Genomic DNA, 19,907 nt, shown 5'->3' with positions numbered 1-19,907 from the left:
TAGGGTCATTAAACAAGAACTACTTGCACTTACAGAATAGCCTACACCTTACAAGTTCTGCAATGGGGACATCAGCTGAGCCCGACCGTCATTCCCAGAGCATTAACAGATGACCCTGGAAGTTGCTAAATTTCTTTGGGGAGAGTTCTACTGTGGGGATGGGGAAAAAACTGCCCAAGCAAAAAGAAATAGCCAGGAGTCCGTTTTGCAGGTTGTTTGGGAATTGATTTGCCTCCCACCCCTGTTCTCCAGGCTTAGTTCTGTAAAAACAGCAACAAAATCATTGCAGTCCAATTTTTGCAGCAACATTTGGGACGAAAGAGCCACATGGCCGAGTGATTCTTCCCAATACGCTGCCCTGTCGAGCACAGTGGAAGGGGAGGACAAGGACTGAATGGGGGGGATGTCTGGGGCAAGGCCTGAAGCCACCGTCCGCCCTCAGGAGAGAGTCTTCCTGGCCCTGGGCAGACAACACCGAAAGGAAACGCTGAGGAATAAAGCAATTACCGTAATTGTTTGCTTCACTCGTATTCTCAATTTCCAGCACCCATTCGCCACTTGGGTCTTCATCCCACGAATGCGTCGTCATGAAGGCCCAGTCATTAAAGCCATCGGCTGAATAGTCCCGAGGCCTGGCCAAGCAGAAAGAGGTGACAGGGAGGGCCGAGCAGAGGCTCAGTGGTCTTTCGGACTGGAAGCGGCAGGGATCGGCTTACCTGGCAGCCAGGAGGGTGGAGCGGGTGCCCATTGGGCTGACCAGGTGAATGGACAGGTCTCCACGGCGGTTGTAGGAGAGAGTCAGCCTGGCTTGGACATGCTCCAGTCGAGCCACAGAGTTAGCCTTTCCCCAGCAGGCCTCCACCTTCTGCCGCACCTCCAGACACTTGCCGATATCCCTGTGGGACACAAGGATCCTTGGGCAAGGCAGCCAGTGGCCATGGGCCCTCTACTCCCATGGGGTGGGGTGGACTAGGGCCCCCCCATTATTAGAGGTACTGGATACATGCACCAGCTGCCTGGCTGCCTTTCGGTTATTTCTCTTATGGTAGTTTTTACTTATTTATTGCACTGGAATTCTGACTTTTCTATTGTGAGCTGCTCAGAGACTCCCTGGAGTGATTGGAATCTAAAGCAATCAATCCATCAATCCTGACAGGACAGCTGGGTGTCCTCGGGAAGTGGATATAGGGAGACAGGCCTATCTCTAAAGGGCCGGCACTGGCTGCAAGGTGCAGGGTGACCTGGTGAAGGAGGGAAAAAAAGGGAGGGGGGCTTGATCCCTGAGGCCCCAGAAGTGTCCCATGTGCCTCCTGGGGATACAGGGTGTAGGGAGCACAGGGAGAGTGCCAAGAGAGGATTCCAGGTTACTGCAGCCATCATGAATTCAAGTTGATTATCAAGGCCCCAAATTCAGATCTGGGTGGGGAGGCTGCAACACTTCTAACTGTGAAGATCGGCCACCTAAGTCACTTTCTCAGGCTAAACCTGTGGTTGTTAAGTCAAGAACTCCCTGTATTCAAGAAGCATAGCCCCGGAGCCCTCCTCGCTGACAGACTGTAGACCGCAATCATTCGCGGCTACAGCCTGTGCTCTTTCGTCAGAGAGCCCCAATCATTGCTATTAGGGGCTGAAGCTGCCTCGGAGGGGCAGTGGAGAAAGGGGAAGCCGCCAGCCAGGTTGAGGGGAGCCGCATCTCCCCCCTGGGCTTGGCAATTCCCCCTCCCCCGAAGACAACTGAAACGGTGGTCTAAAATGGCCACCCCGAAGAGGAGGACTCAGCTGGACTAAGTTTGTGCAGGAGTGAAGAAAGAGGTGGATAGCATGAGAGCCAGGACAATTGGGCACAACAACTAAATAAAAGGTACCCCGGGATTAATGTAATAAGAATTTCTAAGAAGGAAAAGAAAGCGGTGAAAATACAAAGGGAAGGAAAAGAAAAAATAATAATTTTGACAGCTGAACGGGGCTTCGAACCAGGAAAGGAAGAAGCCGGAAGGAGATACTTAACTAAATTGGACTAAAATATTTTGGCAATAAACAGGTATAAATTAAAGCTGGAATTAGGGGTGTCAAATAAAAGGGGAGGGGGAAATATACAAATTGGAGATTTGATTGTATTGGAATATTGAGGCTCGAAAAGCCCTAAATAATAAAACAGGGGAAAAAGGTGAAGACTTTGCATAACGGAAAGTGCCATCTTGTTGACAAAAAATTAAATTTAAATTTTAAAAGAAAAAGATCCTATTTATAACTTGATTTGATACAGTGTAAAGGAAATATTGAAACAATAAAACAAGAACTCTAAAAAGTGAAAGTTGAACTAGAATAAAAGGGAAAAGTAAGAAAAGACTGACTGCGGGACTAATTGGTGATTTTGGGATAGACCCAGTGATGGAATAATTGTGAATCTAGAAAGTCTGAAGAAGAAAGAAGAAAAATAAAAGTTTTTGTGGATTTTACTGATTATAAGATATAAGAGTGTGCAACGATGATATCTCTTCGGGAACTAAAAATGGAACTTAAAAATATGAAAGAATTACTACAGGAAAGAGGTGAATTATTTGGCTCTGTTTTAAAAGCTATGGAAATGGCGATTGAAGAACATGAAAAAAGAACTTCAGAGAAGGAGGAGTTCGTTCAAGGAGAAGCCACCTTAAATAGACAATTAACACAAAGAACACCACAAAGAAGAGGGAAAAGAAGGGGGGTTAAAATTTGAGATTCAAGAAGGTAACTAAAAAGGTGAATACCTGTGAAATTAGGAAAGGCAGAAAGAAACAGCAGAAAAGGGGGAAGGAAGATATAAAGAAGGAGAGGGACACAAACTGGAGAGAGAAAAGATATGGGAAAATAAAGGGGAAGAGAGGAAATGAGAAACAGGAACAGGAAATAAAGAAATATGGGAATTGTAAAATAATGAAAAGAAACTGTTTGTTTAGAAGACATAGAGATAATGGTTAATGAATTAAGAAAAGGGGATTCCGCATGGAGATGAGGGGTAATAAGAATGTATTTGCAATTATAAAATATTTAGAAAATAGGGAAATATAGACTATTAGGAGAGATGGACACTAATATTCTTTAATAGGTGAATGTATAATTTTATTCTTATCTTTAAAAGAAATGTTAATGTTTATTAAATAAATTGAAATAATTGAAATGAACTGTGAGGATGTTTAAAAATGAGATTAATATCAGTGACCAGGACTAGTTAAATGGATTAATTGTTTTTTTTCTTATCTTTGTTTTGAAACTATAAATAAATTCTATGAAATTAAAGGGGGAAAATACATTGCGGAATCTGATTGAAAAGATATATGTTATGTAGTTTTTTTAGGGAATGATTATTATTATAACTAACTAAAAACAAATGTTTATTGGGAATTAAGATGAGGGAATTAAGGTATATTTAAACCACTGAGATGACACACTCAAATTAGTAAAAGGGGGGAGGGACTTATGTTTTTTCTCTTGTGCAAAAGCTTCTATTAATTTAGAATCTATGGAAAGAATATGTGATGAAACTGCAAATCTGACAGAAAAAAAAATTAAAAGGTAATCCACCCCCCAACACCCACTTCGGCTCTGGAAGGATGTCGATGATGCACTTCCGCTGAGGTCCCACGGAGGTCCAGTTCTTGGCCAGGGCCACCATGGCGCCTGCATCCAGCAGCCCGTAGCCGTAGGAGTGGCTGACTGCGGAAAAAGGGGCCACCAGTCAGAGCTGAGCAGGGCAGGGACAGCATTTGCCGCAGCCTGTCCGCTCCGTCCCTGGGGTTACCTTTACGTCCCACGCCATTGGTGGCCCAGTCGTTGGTGTTGAGGTGGGCAGGTTTGGATGTCCGCACAACCAGATGCTGCATGTCCCGCCAGGTCAGGTTCTTGCTGCAGAGAAGAGGCAGGTGAGTTGGCAACAGCAGCTCCACCAGGCCCAGCATGCATGACACCACCACCTCCCTCGCCCCTTACTTGGCTTCCAGAGCGAGGGCAATGATCCCAGCGGCCAGGGGCGCTGAGGCGGACGTGCCGGTGTGTGACTCCGTGCATTTCTGCCACAGGTCAGTCGTCACCTGGAGGACAGAGAGAGGAAGGCCAGCCCAGTCACACAGCTTATCTGGCTGCCATTCACCTGCCAGCTCAGCATTCCCCACCCCCAGGCACCTTTCAGAGGAAATGGACCCTATTCGGTGGCCATGGGGGCCACCTGCAGGGCTGGCACTCCCAGCCCCTCTTTGTATTGGCCTCCCGGGAGACACGCATCCAACTGTGCACAGCGACCTTGGCTGGACCCCTATCGGGATCTCTAGCTGGGCAGAAATGTGCCTGAGAGCTCCATTATTTTCTGCTCTCTCTTTTGAGCAGAGTGAAGCCTTCTCCTAAAAACCAGGAATTGCCAGATTGAAGATTTCTATCTAGCCACAGGGAAGGGGGGAGGGAGGGAGGGGCCTGAACTCCCCAAACTTTGGCCTCAGGTGTTTCAGTACGAACCGAAAGGATAATTAAAGCAAAAAAGTGCTTTTGCTTTAATTACTCCCAATTTAACCTGAGCCACAGGGAAATGCAATTGGCCACCCTCTGCCATGGGTGCCTGCAGGTGACCAGGGGCAACTTCTGGCTCTGCCCCCCCACCCCCACTGTGCAAGGAACAAACTCGGAGCCTCAGACTGTCCTTGCTGCTTGGAGCATTTCTCCTCTCATTCCTACCCCTATGCAGGCCCCCAATGCTGCCTGCCCCTCCTTCCTTGACCCCCCCCCCAGTCCCTCCAAGCCATTTGCACCACCGGATCCTTTCCACACTCTTCAGGATGTTAATCTTTCCCTTTTCCCCTCAAGATACTACCTGCGATCTCCTATCCCAAGCTTGGCTCCCGTGGCCAGAAATTGCAATCCAGCAATGGTGGCGCCCATAGTCAGCAATCCTGGGTTTGGGTTCCACACTGCCAGGATGCTTTGGAGCACAGGGGGGCTTGGGGGTGTGTGGGACTCACAATCTGCTTCTCGTTCTGGCTGCCGCTGCTGTAGGTGCTGGCCAGGGTGGAGGAGCAGGCCTCGCTGTACCAGGGCACATTGCCGTACTGGGTGGTGCTGCTGATGGAGAGGGTGTAGATGCTGTTGGTGTAGCCGTCGCAGTTGCAACTGTCACGATCGCGGCCGCCATTCCCCGAGGCCCAGACAAAGATGGAGCCCAGCCCATTGCGGCCCTGAAAAAAGGATTGGGTGAAGCGACTGGGGGCCTTGGGGTTTGCCCTGACTGTCCCCCAGCTGCCCACCTGGATTGCCCTCTCACCTGGCTCACGCCCCGGCGGAAGGCCTCCTCAGCCAGGTGGGCGGGGCCATCCACAGTCTTGCCATCATCCTCCGGGCCCCAGCTGGCACTGTAGATGTGGATGTGGTCAGGGTTCAGGCCCAGGGAGCGAGCTTCCACGGCATCTGTCACCTCCCCATCCAGCATGCGGACACCTGGAATGAAGATGGCTGCTGCTTTGGCTGCCTCTGGACAGCTGGCCCAGCCCAAGAGTAGGCAGAGTCCCAGAGCACCCCTCACCTCCGATCTTGGCATTATAAGCCACGCCCACACCACAGATGCCATTGTTGGCCACCGCAGCCACTTCGCCTGCACACCGAGTGCCATGCCTGCAATGGACAGAAAAGATTGAGGCCACACCTGCCTAAGGAGGGTGGACGGTTTAGAAATGTGATAAAGAAAAATGAATGGCCCCCTCTTCTGGGCAGCTTGACCCTGCAAGAGTGCAGGGACAAGTGTGACCCTCGCCAGGGGCCGGGGGGTCTTCCGTAGAAGCCTCTCGCCCCAGGGCCCTATCCCAGGCCATGGGCCCAGTTGCTCTCACCCCTCCTAACCTGTTGTCATTTGTTTGTGTGTAGCGGGGCTGGGGGTCCGGGTCCTGGTCATTCACATCAAAGCTGGCCGCAGGGTCCTAGGGAAAGACAAGACGCCTCTGGGGCCTCACTCTCTGCCCCTCTGCAGGAGACGAGGACCCTGGTCACCCTGGGGACAGGCCTGCTGGTGGCTGAGAGACAGGCCTGTCCCCCAATGCCTTGGCTGGAGGTGGGGGCCCTCCAGCGAGAGGCAGCCTTTGCTCTCCCTCCCAGGAGAGCCAACATGCCCATCCTCTCCTCCACTTACATAATTGGCCTCCAAATCTGGGTGGTTCTTCTCAATGCCGTCGTCTAAGATAGAGACCACCACCCCACGGCCAGTGTAGCCCTGCTGCCAGGCCTCTTGCACGTTCAGGTCTCTCTGGTTGTTGTTGGACTGCAAGAAAGGGGAGCAGCAGACACTCAGCCCAAGAGCCAGGCTGCTGGAGTGGGAGCACAGGGGCTTCGAGAGCCCACTTGAGGGTAAATCCCCCCAACTAATTGTCCTCAAAACAGAATCTCAAGCCAAAGAGGGGAGAAAGTTCCCCCCCGCCCCCGGCTCAATCTCACAGGCCCTTTTCAAAGCTTCATCCAAATACAGAATGCCTTGCTAGCCCTTCTCTGTGCTGCTCTCCTGCAGCCCCCCCCGCCCCCCCTGCTCTGTCACTGTCCCCAGCTGCCCTTGGAACTTGCAGGGAACCCAAGAGGACACAGCCATTGGGAGACATTTCAGAGCCTCCGTCCCACTGGCCCTGCCCTGATCTGGGCTTCAGGCAGGATGTGTCCCGTTTCCCCAAGGCAGTCGCCTCACCTACCAGGTACCACTGCTGGGGGAACTTTGGATCTGTTGGCTCTATGAAGGCATCCCGCTTGGTTCGGCGCTTGGCCACCTGCTGCTCCAGCCAGAGCACCTGGGGAGAGATATGCATGGGCACGCTGCCAGGCTCCCGCAGGTCCCAGACCAACAAGGCCAAGGACCACCCATTTATGTCCAAAGATGCCATTCTGGAGCTCTGCTACCCAGAGCAATGCTGCCATCCAACCCCACAAGGATCACAAGCCCAGCCCTGCCAAGAGGGCCACAGAGGGTCCCTGGTGGCCAAGCTACAGGGGCCCCCTCTGCTCCCAGGGGCCCTTTTCAAAAAAGGCAAAGAAGAAAAACTCCCTTTACAGCTAAGCAGACCCAGTAGAGGCTGCCAGGATCCAGTCTTGCATAACAGTGCGATGAAAGGTTTTCCTTTGATGGGGTTCCCTTTTCTCATTTCTGTCCCAGGGTGACCTGCCCTGCTCCCCAAGGAGGGGGCGTTGCCTGGGTCTTCCTCCCCAGGCAAAGGAAGCCCAGCATCGCTCAGACACAGGTTCCAAAGCCCTCGTATCTCTTGGCTTCACCTGCTTCATCCACCGTGGAGCCGGAAACGATTCAACTAAGTATCTCCAGCTCCTCCTGCCAGGCCCCAAAGTCTTCTCCCCAATGGGCATCAGCCTTGGCAGATCAAGGAAAGCAGCCATTCCATCCCCGCCTGGGCAACTCTGACAGGCTGGCATGCAAGAAAAGGTGCCAGTGGCTTGTGGGAGACCAGAAGGAGACCCAGAGCTTGGTAGGGCAACATTCATGGTGCAGCCCTCCAGGCCAGCCCCCTCACTCTGCAGGACCTGCATTCATACCTGCGGCTCTCTGGACAAGGAGCTGTGCCAGGACCAGTGTGGCGAGAGGGACCGCTTGGCCACAGCCCGATGGTAGAAGTGGTAATAGTCCCCGATGATCTGAGAAGAGAAGCCAAGGAGGTCAAGGCTCATTCGAGAGCTGGACCCAGCGCCCACAGCAGAGGAAAGCTGCAAACCCTTGGTGGGGTCGTCAGGAAGCAACGGTTCCCCACAAGCAGGAAGATGCTCTTCTGCTCCTTCCTCACCTTCCCAAGCTGCCCAGCCAAGCGAAGGGCCCAAGATGTCTTGAAAGAAGCTTCCCCAAATTCTGCCTCTCAAGGGCTGAAATAAGCTACCAACACAATCCCCCTAAAGGGCAGCAGGGTGGGCTGCCATCTTCCTCCTGCTGTGGGGGCAGAGGGGCTGCTTGGCAGGAAGGGACGTGGCCCCCTGGGGGTGACGTGTCCTGAGGAACCGCACTGAACCACAGGAAGGATAACGTTCCCCCCCAAACCACAAGGGGCTCGTCCCGATGGCTGGCTGGCTGGCTGGCTGCCCAAGGGACGCGACCGACCGATTGACCGAGTGGCCCAAGCCAGCTGAGTAAGCGGTGTGTGTGTGTGTGTGTGTGCGCGTGTGTGCGTGCAAAAGGAGATGAGACAGCCAACGCAGCCCGAGTGAAGAGGGAAAATTCTCTTGAAAGTATCTGTAATGTTTAGTGTCTTAGAAGTGTGTGAGTTAGTGACATTCAGTACCTTTATCTATTATTTTAAACCTCCAATCCTTAAAATGGAATGGGAGGGTTTGAAAGGGAAAAGCTAAGGTAGCCCTAAGGCTCAGACTGTGAAGAAAATATAATGTTCATGAACAGTATTTCATGCCTGCCTAATCTTAACCCAATGAAACCGTTGCTAATGCAAAGTTTGAGAACACCAGCAGCAGGGACCCCCTCCCTGATCTCAAGACAATTGCAAAACTATACACACACACACACACACACACACACAGGAAGGGAGGGAGGGAGGTTTCATCACAAAATAAAAGCTACCACTCAGTAGGTGATTTAACCCCATTTGTTCTGGATTAAAATGAGTCCAAGGCTTCTTATACACTAGCTCAGCGGTCGCCAACCGGTGGGCCGCAGCCCACTGGTGGTCCGTGGCAAAATTTTGGTGGTCTGCAGAGAAATAGCCCCCAAAAGCAATTAATGTGGGCCACGTGGGAAAACAAGGGTGCTCCGCCCACATGGCCCACCCACCCGCTGACCCCCACCCTTCAGCTGAGCGCAAACCTTGAGACTGAGTAGAGAATCATGTGAGCTGCAACTGGAAGGTAAGACCAATGGCAGGGGAGGGAAATCCACCCTGGGGTGACTTGCTGATGTTGGTGGGAAAGTTGGTCCTATACTCCAGAGCTGTATTAGTCACAGGACTGGCCGTTTGGCTATCCCGGAGCAGTTCCTCCATCAGGATGAGTACAGCTCTGAAATATGGGACTGGCCAATGGTGGCTGGAATGAGGTATTGTATTGTTGGGGTGGTGGTGGTTGCGGGCTGAAGCAGTGGTGGCTGGAAGAAGCAGTACTCACATTTGCATCTCCCTTTGCCGCGGTACATTTACAGCAGCTGGTGGCACCAAGGCAGCCCCTAGTGCAGCAGAGAGAAGCAGCTGGAGTCAACCCTAGCTCTGCAAATGCTAAACCGGCCCCCTGCAAACTGTTGTCTCTGTAGCTGAAGCGGTGTGAGAAACCGGCCAGGCACTTGAGAGACGAGAGTGACTCCGGCTGCTTCTCTTGTCTCTCTCAAGGAGCGCCCGAGAGCTTGGCTGGAGGGGGAACCTCTCTCATCCCCCACTCTGCGAGGAGGAGGACGGCGGGGAAGCAGCACTTGGGAGGAGCAGATCGGCCACTGCCGGGCTCCGGACTTTCTCTCACGCTGAGGGTGCAGCCATTAGGCAGGGAGGAAACGGTGTCAGGGAGGTGAGGAACAGCAGAAGCGGTGGATGGAGGGCTGATGGAGGAAAGCAACTCTCCTCTAGGAGGGGGGAAGGTGTCAACCCCCACCCCTTTCCTTGCCTGCCTCCAGGTGAGGCTGGAAGAGCCCTGGCATCCCCATCCTGGAGCCCCCACTTTCTCCCCCTCCCCTCCCCCAATTAATCCTCGAGAGTGGCAGTCCTTCTGCAGGAAGCTGCCTGCTGAGAAGCCCCTGGAGGGGCGGCCGAGGACGCTGCCCCCAGAGAGCAAAGCCCCTTTCTGCCTTTGATTCTCCCAGTGGCAGTTGCCCCCCCTTTGCTCTTCTCTCTCTTTGGAAGGTGCAGATGGGGGAGGGATGGAAGCAGCCCGGTCCTCCTTCCCTCCCCCAACTCCAAGCAGCCAGTTGTAATTAAATAAGTGTGTGTGTGTGTGTGTGTGTGTGTGTGTGTGGTATGTATATATATGCAGGTTTTGGCATGTTCGGGTCTTTTCCCGTGTAGGATTGAGAGTATCTTGGCGACGTTTCGACGAGGTCCTCTCAATCCTACATGGGAAAAGACCCGAACACGCCAAAACCTGCATACCTGTATCCGTGAAAATCTACGAAAACAAATATATATGGTATTCAGCTTTGTTCGGGTATTTTCCCACGTCATTATAGTTGTGCTTTTAAAGTTGTAGCAACGTTTTGGTAGAATCTCATCTGCCATCACCAGGCTTCTGTATGAGATTCTGCCAAAACATTGCTACAACTTTAAAAGCACAACTATGACGTGGGAAAATACCCGAACAAAGCTGAATACCATACATATAAATACCCGTGAAAACTTCACACACACACACACACATGCATAATTTTTAATATTAAATTTATATTTAATATAAAATTTAAAAATTATATCTTAAATATATTATCATTTTTAAAAAATTCATATAAGTGGTCCTTGGGATTTAAAAGTATGAGTTTGGTGGTCCCTGAAGTTCAAAAGGTTGGCCATCCTTGCACTAGCTCACTCCCCAATCACATCCAGCCATTCTCTCAGCTCTCCTTCTGCTGTTCTCTCCTCTGTTTGTGAACAGTGTAACTGAGGATGCCTTATATAACACATCCTTCCCAAGAAACACTCCGTACTTCGAATAAGAAGCACAGTGCTCCTCAAAAAGTTGTCATAACAGATGTCTGTCTCTAAAGTGACTTGTGAAGTTGCATGAAACGGTCTTTGTAAAAGCCTCCGGTAAGTTCTGAGCCTGTTCCTCAAACAGTGATGTGGCCTCAATGCCAGAAGAATGGGTGGGAATTGACATCACTGGCTACCTGGCTTGCCAAGCAAAGTGGGCTTCGATCCCGCATCAACTCTGGGTAGCTGGGCCCTCTGCCAACTTCACTGCTGCTAAGATAAGATAACTGCCAACTTCACTGTTGCTGCAACAGTGATAGCTGATGAGTCATCAAAACAGCTATTTCCAAACAGCCAACATCAAATGTCCTGTCTTAAGGAACAGCACTGCCACTTCCCAGGCTCAAGGGCCAGCTCCAGATGAACTGAGACCTGCTTCCCAAAGGAGAAGTCAATATAGCCAGGAATTCAGCCATGAAAGCAAATCCTGCCAAGAATTCCAATCCAAGAGAATCTCTGTAGCTCAAGATTGACCTAAGGAGTCCTTGATACTCCCTGACTTGGCTGTTGCTTGCAGACGTTTCGCTACCTAACTGGTTCACATCTCAATTCACTTGTGTGCTCAGTTCAGAAGCATTAAAGATGTGATCTGCCAGGTAACCAAATGTCCACAAGAAAACATCCACTCTCAGAGAGCACCAAGGTCTCCAAGGAAAATGGGACCAGCCAGTGCCAGGGAGAAGACTCCTCCATTGCTCCAAGTGTCAGGAACTACACACTGGGATCTCGTGCTGCTCCTCTGCTATCCAGAAATCCTAGGGAATTCACCCCCATGAGGCCCCGCAGCAGGAAAAGTAGCAGCCCCTCTGCAGCCGCTCCCTCAGACGTAGCACAAGCCTCTTTGCTCACTTAATGGCTTAAATAAGAGCAAATGGTGTTGGGAAGCAACTCACCGGTCCCAGGTTGAGGAAGCCATGCTTCCTGGCCATCCGTTCGGCTTCCTGCAGGCCGGCGGGCACCAGGACAGCCCAGGTATTGGTGTAGATGTGCTGGCTGAGTCCCTCGCTGACAAGAAGGGCCAGGGGCACTGTCATTGCCCACCAGAAAAGCAGTAAGGACAGCCTCCGATCCATGAAAGCCAGGAGGGAAAGCAGAGCTGGGCAGCCAGGAGAGGCCCTTGCAGTGCCCAGCAAGGGCTCAGTCGGCCTGAGGAAGCATGGGGGTCGGCTCTGGGCCACACGTCGACTGCACAGCACCTGGAGACCAAAGGAAAGCACAGGGCTCAGACTGGACCTCCTCCCCCCCCCAGCCCCAAGAAGAGGAAAGCAGGGTGTAGCAAGAGGATGTGCCCGTCATCTGCCAACGGGAGCCAAGTGGCCGGCAAGAGGGTGGGGGAGTTGCCATCCTGAAGCACCATTTCTCAAGTTCCTGAGCCCAGACGTGCTTCCTCCTGCATGTAAGAGGCAGCAAATCCCCCCTGTGGAAGGCCGTCTGCCAGCTGCCCTCATGTGGGATGGGAGGACCTTTGGGGGCTTCAGTCACCCTTCTGGAGGGCCTCAAGGAAGGAGGTGCTCCTACAGGCCCACCCAGAGCAGCCCAACCCTGAGGGAAGGAGAGGAAACGGGGCCAGGTGCTCAGAGTGAGCGGCACTTCCTTGCGTGGGACATGGGATGCTCTCCGAAGCCCCTCCTGGCCCCCTTGCAAAGCTGTGGCCAGTAGCAACCCAAGTGAGGAGACATCAGGCTCCTTCACAGCCAGGGTTCTTTGCCATGCAACACAGCCGCATTTGTGTAGGGGACCCAATTTGCATCCTGTTAAGCAGTTGTCTGTTTAGTAAATAAATCCTAACCCTCAAACCACTTTGCATTGTACCTACTATGTTATTGCTTTTCTTGGAGCCCCAAGACCAAAACAATCTCATAAGGAGCTTACAGAGAAAAAGGAAAGTTGAAAACATGCTATATATAAACGAACAAGTTTGCCAAGAAAAGGATACTTATTTGCAGATTGGCTACCATGGCTCCCTTGCTCTCTAAACCACGCAAGCATCAGTTGTGCTCTAATCTCCCACAAGCACACTGGGGAGAGTGCTGGCTGGGGCGACCACAGAAAAATGGGACAACCACACACAGGAGGCATGTTGGGAGAACAAGAGGCCTGTGGCCTGCAGGCCCCTCCCATGGAGCCACTGGGCACCCTGATCCCCACCCTCTTTGGCTGACTCAGCAGGGCAAGGGACAGTATCGATTCCTCTGTGGGCAGCGACTGTTTGTGCTTGATCTCTCCACCTCTTGATCCAAAACCCTGGTCAGGATAGACTCTTTGCTGCCTGCTAGTAACGTCTGCCCAAGATCCTGGGTTTCAGCCCAAAGAAGACCTCAGGGTTGAACGCAACTGCTCTGTTCCAAGGCTGAAGAGTCAGCAGAGAGATGACCAAGCAGAAGGTCATCCCAGCCAGGTGAAGGTCAGGAGAGCCAGAGAAGGGGGGAGATTCTACCCAGCCACATTACTTAATTTCACCACACTGGCTGTTCCTGTCTGGCCCTGCACCAAAAGTGAGCTCCAGCTTCCAAAGGTTAACCTTCTAGCAGAACAAGCTTATAGATTGGCCGAGCAAACATGCCTAAGGAGCAGATGGGGGCCATTTCTGTAATTCAAGGAAATGCCACTCCGACTGAAGAACAGGTTTTGCTCTGGATGATGGACGGGTATGTGTGGCAAAGGCTAACTGGCAGCTCACCATTCTCCGGCCAATTTGGCAGAGTAACCGATACAGTGAGTGCATCTTCTGAAGGGGAGAGGGTCAGGCCACCTGTCTCGTGACAAAGAATCCAAGCGGTCTCCCTGGATCAGTGCCAGCGGAGGCGACGGGGGAGACATGTCAGAGACATGCTATAGATGTACTTTCATGGACCACTGAAAGGAGGAACTGGCTCACATGCTTTGCCCAAGAGGGTGAGAGGCAGGTCACAAAACAGGCTTTTGAGGGCTCCCACAAAGAAAGGGGGGGGTGTATTTTCCAAAGGAGCAGAAGGCAAAACAAGAAGCAATGTGTGGGAACTGAACAAAGAGAGAAGCAACGTATAACTAAGGAGAAACTTCCAGACAGTGAGAACAAATTAACCAGTGGAACTGCTTGTCTCCTGGGTGCTCCAACACTGGAAGTTTTTAAGAGAAGACTGGACAGCCATTTCTCTGAAATGGTATAGGGTTCTCCCCAAGGTCCCTTCTAAGTGTTATTCTGTTACTCTGACACCTTTCCCAGGACCTCTATTCAGAGTTTGGCATCCTCCGTTTTCCTGCCTGAGTAGGGAGTTGGACTAGAAGACCTCCATAGTCCCTTTCAACTCGTTATTCTTGAGTTAAATACATGAAGACTCTCATTGGGACCCTATCTCTTTTGCTCCCTCTGGACTAATGAGTTAAAGAGCTGCCTCTAGACATTAATTTTAATAGATTTTTAGAAACCTGCAGTTGAAAGTTCTTCAGGTCTCCTTACCCTGAAGACACGATTTCATTTGGAATTTAATCCCAAGCCGATTGCTCTTTTGGCATGTCTCTTGACACGTCTCCAAAATGCACCCACAAGAAGCCTCTCTCTCTCTCCCTCTCCCTCTCTCATACTCAACTGAACCAAATTCCGTTGTCTTGCAGCCTTTAGAATCCGAGGCTGGAACAGGGGTGTCAAACTTATGGCCCGTGGGCCAGATGCGTCATGTGCTGGCCCTGCCCCCATCCAGTTTAGCGAAGGGGGAAAAAGTTCCGCTGTGATGACGCTGTGACAACGCGAGTTTGAGATATCTTGGAGATCTTCTCGTTCAACCATCTGCTCAAGGCAGAGGATGTCATATCCCAGTCAAATGTTTGTCCAGTCTATTTGTGAAAATCTCTAGTGAAGCACCCACAACTTTGAGGCAAGCTGTTCCCTTGATTAATTGTTCTCACTGTCAGGAAATTTCTCCTTACTTCTGGGATGTAATTACTTCTCTTTTTAGTAAGTTTCCACCCATTATCTCTGGAGAGTAAGACAATCCCCCCTTCTCTGAGACAGCCCCTCAAGTACTGGGAGACAGTTATCATGTCTCTTCTAATCCTTCTCTCAGACACACCTAGCTTCCTCAACCATTCATCATTCTATTTAGCCTGCAGACCCCTTATTATTAAGGCCTCCTACTTGGGCTGGGGGCTGGACTAGAAGACCTCCAAGATCCAGCCCTATTAGTCTATGTTCTATGTTCATCTTCGTTGCTTTTCCCCCCCCTGCAGACTGACTTTCTAACGCCCGAGGATCTTTCTGATATCATGGTGACCAAAACTGAATATTCCAAGCATGGTCTTACTGGTACAGTGTAGTGTGGTAGTATTGATTCACATGATCTTGATACTATCCTTCTGTTGATGCAGCCTAGGATTGTATTGGCTTTTTTGGCAGCTGTAAAATATTTAAATGATTGCCCACTAGGACTCCAAGATCACTCTCACACCTACTGTTGTTGAACCAGGTGCCACCTATTCTGTATTTGTGCATGTAGTTTTTCCTGCCTAAATGCAAGACCAGACTTTTCTCACCACCCATCTTGTTGGAGAGGGCCCAGTTTTCAAGTCTGTCAAGATCCTTCCGAGTCTTGAGTCTATCTTCCAAAGTGTTAGCAATTTCCCCCGCTTGATGTCAATTTCACGAGTTCCCTTTCTGTGCCCTTAAGTCATTTATGAAGATGTTGAAGAGTTTTCAAACTACCCATGTTGGGCATTCCCAACTTAACACCAATTTATACCTTCTCGGCAGATACAGGTAGCCACTTTCTCAATGATGAACTCTGGCTTTGTTAGCGGGACTGAGCAAATGAAGAACATGGGGACAAACAGACATGTTTCAGCCTGGATTTGCCAAGGCATTTTCTTTCCAACCATTGTAATTTCTAACGGTGGGAAAGTGCAGATTCATTCAGGTCCTTCAGCAGCTTCAGGAAACAACCACTTCCTAACCACATAACCCATTTCAGCTCAAAGGCCCACACCCCAAGCCTGCTTGCTCAGGCCCAAAGAAACCAGGTGCAAACCTGTCATCGGATGCTCAGCCCTCTAATTCATAGAGTTTCTTGACAGCCCACTTATTCTGACCCATGGACCAGGAAGGTGAAGGGAGCTGCTTTGAGCCACTTCTGGGGACAGAGCCTACAGGTAAACGCATGCAGGAAAAGGTGTCGTTTCAGGAGACAACTCTCACACCAACAGGAAAGCACAAATTCTCATTTATTTCCTTCTGCTCTGCTACTTTCCTCCCCGCTGACTTTCTCCTCCCACACTGAATAGTCTTGGAAGAGTAAAAAATAAGAAGAACCCCCGTAATACAGGGGATGGGCACTCAAGGGAGGTGGGAACTCCTATGTATGATTCACATCCCTACTCTTGCACAACTTCTGTTGGGAAGCCCTGGCAGAGCTTAGCTTGAGCACCTGAGACCACCTGATGCCGGAAGGGTCACAGGTGCAGTGGGAGCTACTTTTAAGGTGGTGGTAGGGCTCTTCAGACAGAAATGGCAGTTAGTTTGGGCGGAAGCTGACCAAGCAAACCAGAATGGCTCTTGGGACCAAAACACCCAATCCCGGGGCCTTACCTTCTTGTTCTTGGCTTGCTACAGACGAGCACAGATTAAGTGGGCCTCCAGGAAAAAAAGCACTGCCTACTCAGAGATTTTGAGAAGCTGGCTAACTAGCCTGCATAGGAGCTTCAGATTTCGGGAAGCCAGTGTTGCTTTCGCAGCTCTCCAGGTGTCAGACGTGCCATTCAGACTTACCCCGGAAACTCTCCCCACCCCCGCAGGGCCTGTGACTCACGCGCGGGGCCGCAGACAGCCCGGCTTTGGCTTCCCGGCCGCAGCTTCCTCCTCCCGCCGCCCCCTGCGAGGCGCGGGGCCGAGCGGGAGCGCCTGGTCCGGGCACACAGCCCTCCCCAACCCCGAGCCCTGCCCGGGGAGCAAAGCCTCGGACAACGCGATCCGTCCCGAGGGCCTCGAGGGTTCCAGAGTTTCCACGCGCCCTGCCCTTCAGATCCCTCCGGGGCCAGCGCCCGACGGCGGCGCTCCTGCCGGGCGGACGTCCCGGGGCTGAACGCGCCCACCTCGTTGCGCCCAGCGGAGCAGCGGCCTCGGCCCTTGCGCGGTGCCCTCGCTGGCCCAAAGCGGCGCGTCCTCCCGTCGTGGGCTGGATGAAGGACCCGAGGCGGGCGGGAGGGCGATTGGGCGGCAGAACCGGGCCCGAAAGGCGGCCTCGCCTCGCCCTCCCCCCACCCCCAGGCGGCCCGCGCCCTTCGGCCGAGCACGGCGGGCCCGGAGCGGGTCTCCTCCCCGCCGTCGGCCTTACCTTCCAGCCCGCGGGGCTCGCGCCGCTCTGCTCACCGCGGCTGCCCGCTCGGCCCCTGGGCGAGCGGGAGCGGCGTCATCGCGGCGGGCGGGAGGCGGACCGGGAAGCCCAGCCGAGCTGCCCCCTCCCCGCAGGCTGGCAGGCTGGCAGCGGCTTGACGCTGGTTGACGTGCGGGCGGCGGGGCGGCCCCAGCCCGGCACCTCCCCTCGCGCGCAGGCAGGCAGGCAGGCCGGCCGGCCGCCTCGGCCGCCGCCCCGGGCTCGCCCGACCGCTCTGCGCGGCCGTGGCCAGGGAAGGCGGTGGAGGGACGGGCGGGGCCGGCAAAGCCGACCGTACCCCGGGGACCATGCGGGCCGGAGGTCGCTCGTCGCTTCTGCTTGCTCAGCGGCAGACGCGGCTCCCCAGCTCTGGGCTCTCTCCGGGGATCCCGGCGGCTTCGTCGATCGCTCTGCCAACGTGCCGAGGACCCTGAGCTCAGCCGGGCCCTTTGCGGGTCGGTAGCCAGGAAGAAGCCGCGGAGAGCCGGGTGGCCGCTGGGCGGGAGGGCTCCTGGAATCCCCGGCGGAGCGGAGCCTGGGCAGGTGCTGAGGCAGCGGCGAAAGAGCTCCGGCCGTTCCGAGTCCGCCTCTCTTCCGCTCCGCTTCTGGCCTCCGTACTTTGAAGGGGACAAGCACGGAAGGAGCCTCGGGGGAGGCGCCGGGGATGGTCAAAGGGGCTCGAAGAGCCACGAGAAGTCCCGGCAAGCGTCGCAAACCAAAGGGAGACAGCGAAGCCCAGCGGCAGCATCCAAGTGGCCAATTCGTGCGAAGGGAACCTGGGATCTCGGCTGCAAATGGCCGCAAGGGAAAGAAATGCGGGCCTGGGGCTTCCAAGCGGGGCTGGAGATTTGGTGACTTTGGTAGGCCTTGAACGAGACGACGGGCACTCCTTCCAGTTGAATTCAGGCAGCTGTGCCAGAACTTGGAAGGACCCTCGAGGCCATCAAGCCCACCCTCCTGCAGGCATGGAAATTAAAGCCTCCCCAATGTTTGAAGAGCACCTTTGGGGACGTGGTTTCTCAATCAGGTTGTTCCTGTTAGGAAGATTTTTCTCACTTTCAGCTAGAATTGATTAATTTGGCCCTTATTCCACAGTCTGCATTCCGGAAGCTCCCGGTATCTTCGCCACTCCCAGTGACCTCTTTTGGGGAAGTAGTTTGAAGAGCACTTTCATGTCTACTCTCAGACAGCTTTTCTCCAGTACTTTCCATCTCTCTTCATGGGAGTTGGCCAGCGTTTCTTAACCACTGGCTTCAAGGTAACACATGCAAGTCACTGAAATCTCCAGGTATTTCTTAATCTCTCTGATCCCCTGCTTTCCCCATCTCATCCCTGTAAGGAAACCTGGAGGGTCCTGTCCTAGTTGAAACCTTCTTCAGGATCGAGCCTGTCATTGCCTTTCTCTTTAAGATCAGTCTTCTTACTTCTCCGCCCACCTTCATTCTTGAGTCTTCACCTTTTGCCATCACCTGTCAGTATGTTCCTGGGCCAGGCCAGTTAACATTGCCTTCTTCGTATTTAATCGGCCACTTGCCATTTTCCAATGAACGATTTTAGGTCTTCTTTAATTTCTGCTGACAAAGTGGGGTTGTCTCCATATGGCAAATTGTTAGTGATTTGGCCTCAGATTTTGATTCCAGCTGTCATTTCTTTCACTCTAATTATTCTTTGAATGTGTTTGCTGCACATTTTGACATAGGAAAGAGGGGCGCTTTCTTGCTCTAAACTTAAACCACTGTGTTTCTCCAACAGCCTGACAGCCTTGTAAACAGTTTTGGTCTTCACCTGCCCCAAAGCTCCCGCCTTCCCTCTGAATCCTCCTCTTGGGCATCGTCCAGAGTTGGCCTTCCAAGTCTGCTGAGAAAGGAAAATGCCATCAAGGAAGTGTGGCATTTGGAGAAAATAAATGTCCCAGAGACTTTGGCGCATAAAGTGGCAAATAGGGTTGCCTGAGACGTCTTTATGGGTCGACCCCAAGTTCTTTCTGATGGTTTTTGCTTTAAGGCAACCTTTGCTTGATTATAATCCAAGTCACTCACTGTGATTTGAAAATTCCCTGAAAATTCCCATTTTCCTCTAGATCACGCTCACTAAGTATTTGGCCTTGTGGAAAGCAGATAAACTTCCTCCAAAAAAATGAAGATAATGATTCAGATTGTGATCAGTCCTTGTAATAAATATAGTTCTTCTATATAGACAACTAGACTGGGGAAGCCCCTGGGTGCCTGAATGAGTTTCTTAAAGAATTTGACTCAATCAGCCAGTCATAAGCCCGGTAGGGGCTGGCCCAGAAGCAACATTTGGGCAGCCACTCCGTAGCTCCTTGAGTTGCTCTGGCTGACAGCAGGATGCAAGGGACTGCTTATCTCCCATAAAGCCAGCCAGGCGGTTGCAGGATTGCCTCTCCATCATTTCTGCTCTGCCCCCAGAGGTGGTGGGAGGGCATACTGTGGGTCCCTTCTAGCAAACAATTTGTTGCCATGCTTTCTCTCTGCCTGCCCCTGCCCCAAGGACTGTCTGTGTGCTCCTGACAACTGGCATCCTCCCATAAGGCACCAAAGGCCTGGCTGTTCCACTGGTATTCAGGCCAAGGGCTTACGGGAGCCTTGTTGGCTAAATGTTGCTTTTCCAGGTTGGGATTACTGTTTTAAGATGGGATTTGGGGGGTTGGATTATGAAATTGTTCTTAAATCCACCCAGAGTTGCTGCTGTGGGACTGGCAGCCATAGAACGATGTTTGTGCAGTGCAGTGGCGCATGGCTGCAGAGGCAAAAGAAGCTCCTCTAATGCACAGACGTTGCCTGGACATGGCCATATTCTTTGGGGTTGGTGGGCTGGGGTACGTTTCATTGGCTCCCCTGACTGCCTGTTTCCCATAGTTATTTCTAGGACAGAA

The 19,907-nt window shown here is 52.2% G+C and overlaps 1 protein-coding gene across 5 annotated transcripts in view; it reads right to left on the bottom strand.

Moving 5' to 3' along the window:
• The window catches only part of FURIN (furin, paired basic amino acid cleaving enzyme), a 28,976-nt gene that overhangs the window by 4,293 nt on the left and 4,776 nt on the right, over positions 1 to 19,907 (bottom strand). Inside the window, exons 1-15 of one of the 5 annotated variants that reach the window (XM_026684643.2) lie at positions 16,973 to 17,116; positions 15,671 to 15,785; positions 11,564 to 11,866; positions 7,543 to 7,641; positions 6,693 to 6,788; positions 6,146 to 6,274; positions 5,860 to 5,936; positions 5,546 to 5,634; positions 5,288 to 5,460; positions 4,989 to 5,201; positions 3,970 to 4,070; positions 3,782 to 3,885; positions 3,579 to 3,696; positions 717 to 896; positions 508 to 632 (exon numbers count right to left, since the gene is read on the bottom strand). In XM_026684643.2, the coding sequence (XP_026540428.1) occupies positions 508 to 632; positions 717 to 896; positions 3,579 to 3,696; positions 3,782 to 3,885; positions 3,970 to 4,070; positions 4,989 to 5,201; positions 5,288 to 5,460; positions 5,546 to 5,634; positions 5,860 to 5,936; positions 6,146 to 6,274; positions 6,693 to 6,788; positions 7,543 to 7,641; positions 11,564 to 11,743 (1,684 nt within the window). In that variant the 5' untranslated portion in view covers positions 11,744 to 11,866; positions 15,671 to 15,785; positions 16,973 to 17,116. Of the gene's footprint in view, positions 1 to 29; positions 261 to 507; positions 633 to 716; positions 897 to 3,578; positions 3,697 to 3,781; positions 3,886 to 3,969; positions 4,071 to 4,988; positions 5,202 to 5,287; positions 5,461 to 5,545; positions 5,635 to 5,859; positions 5,937 to 6,145; positions 6,275 to 6,692; positions 6,789 to 7,542; positions 7,642 to 11,563; positions 11,867 to 15,670; positions 15,786 to 16,227; positions 16,400 to 16,972; positions 17,153 to 19,907 lie in introns of those variants that run through there. The other 4 variants (XM_026684642.2, XM_087973026.1, XM_087973028.1 and 1 more) reach the window with 4 other exon arrangements.

Source organism: Notechis scutatus, chromosome 11, assembly GCF_049901735.1.
Source record: "Notechis scutatus isolate UNSWTSFEM ecotype Mainland chromosome 11, rNotScu1.2, whole genome shotgun sequence".
Lineage (NCBI taxonomy): Eukaryota > Metazoa > Chordata > Lepidosauria > Squamata > Elapidae > Notechis > Notechis scutatus.
Note: the sequence above shows the minus strand (reverse complement) of the source record. Positions and strands in the feature narration are given on the sequence as shown.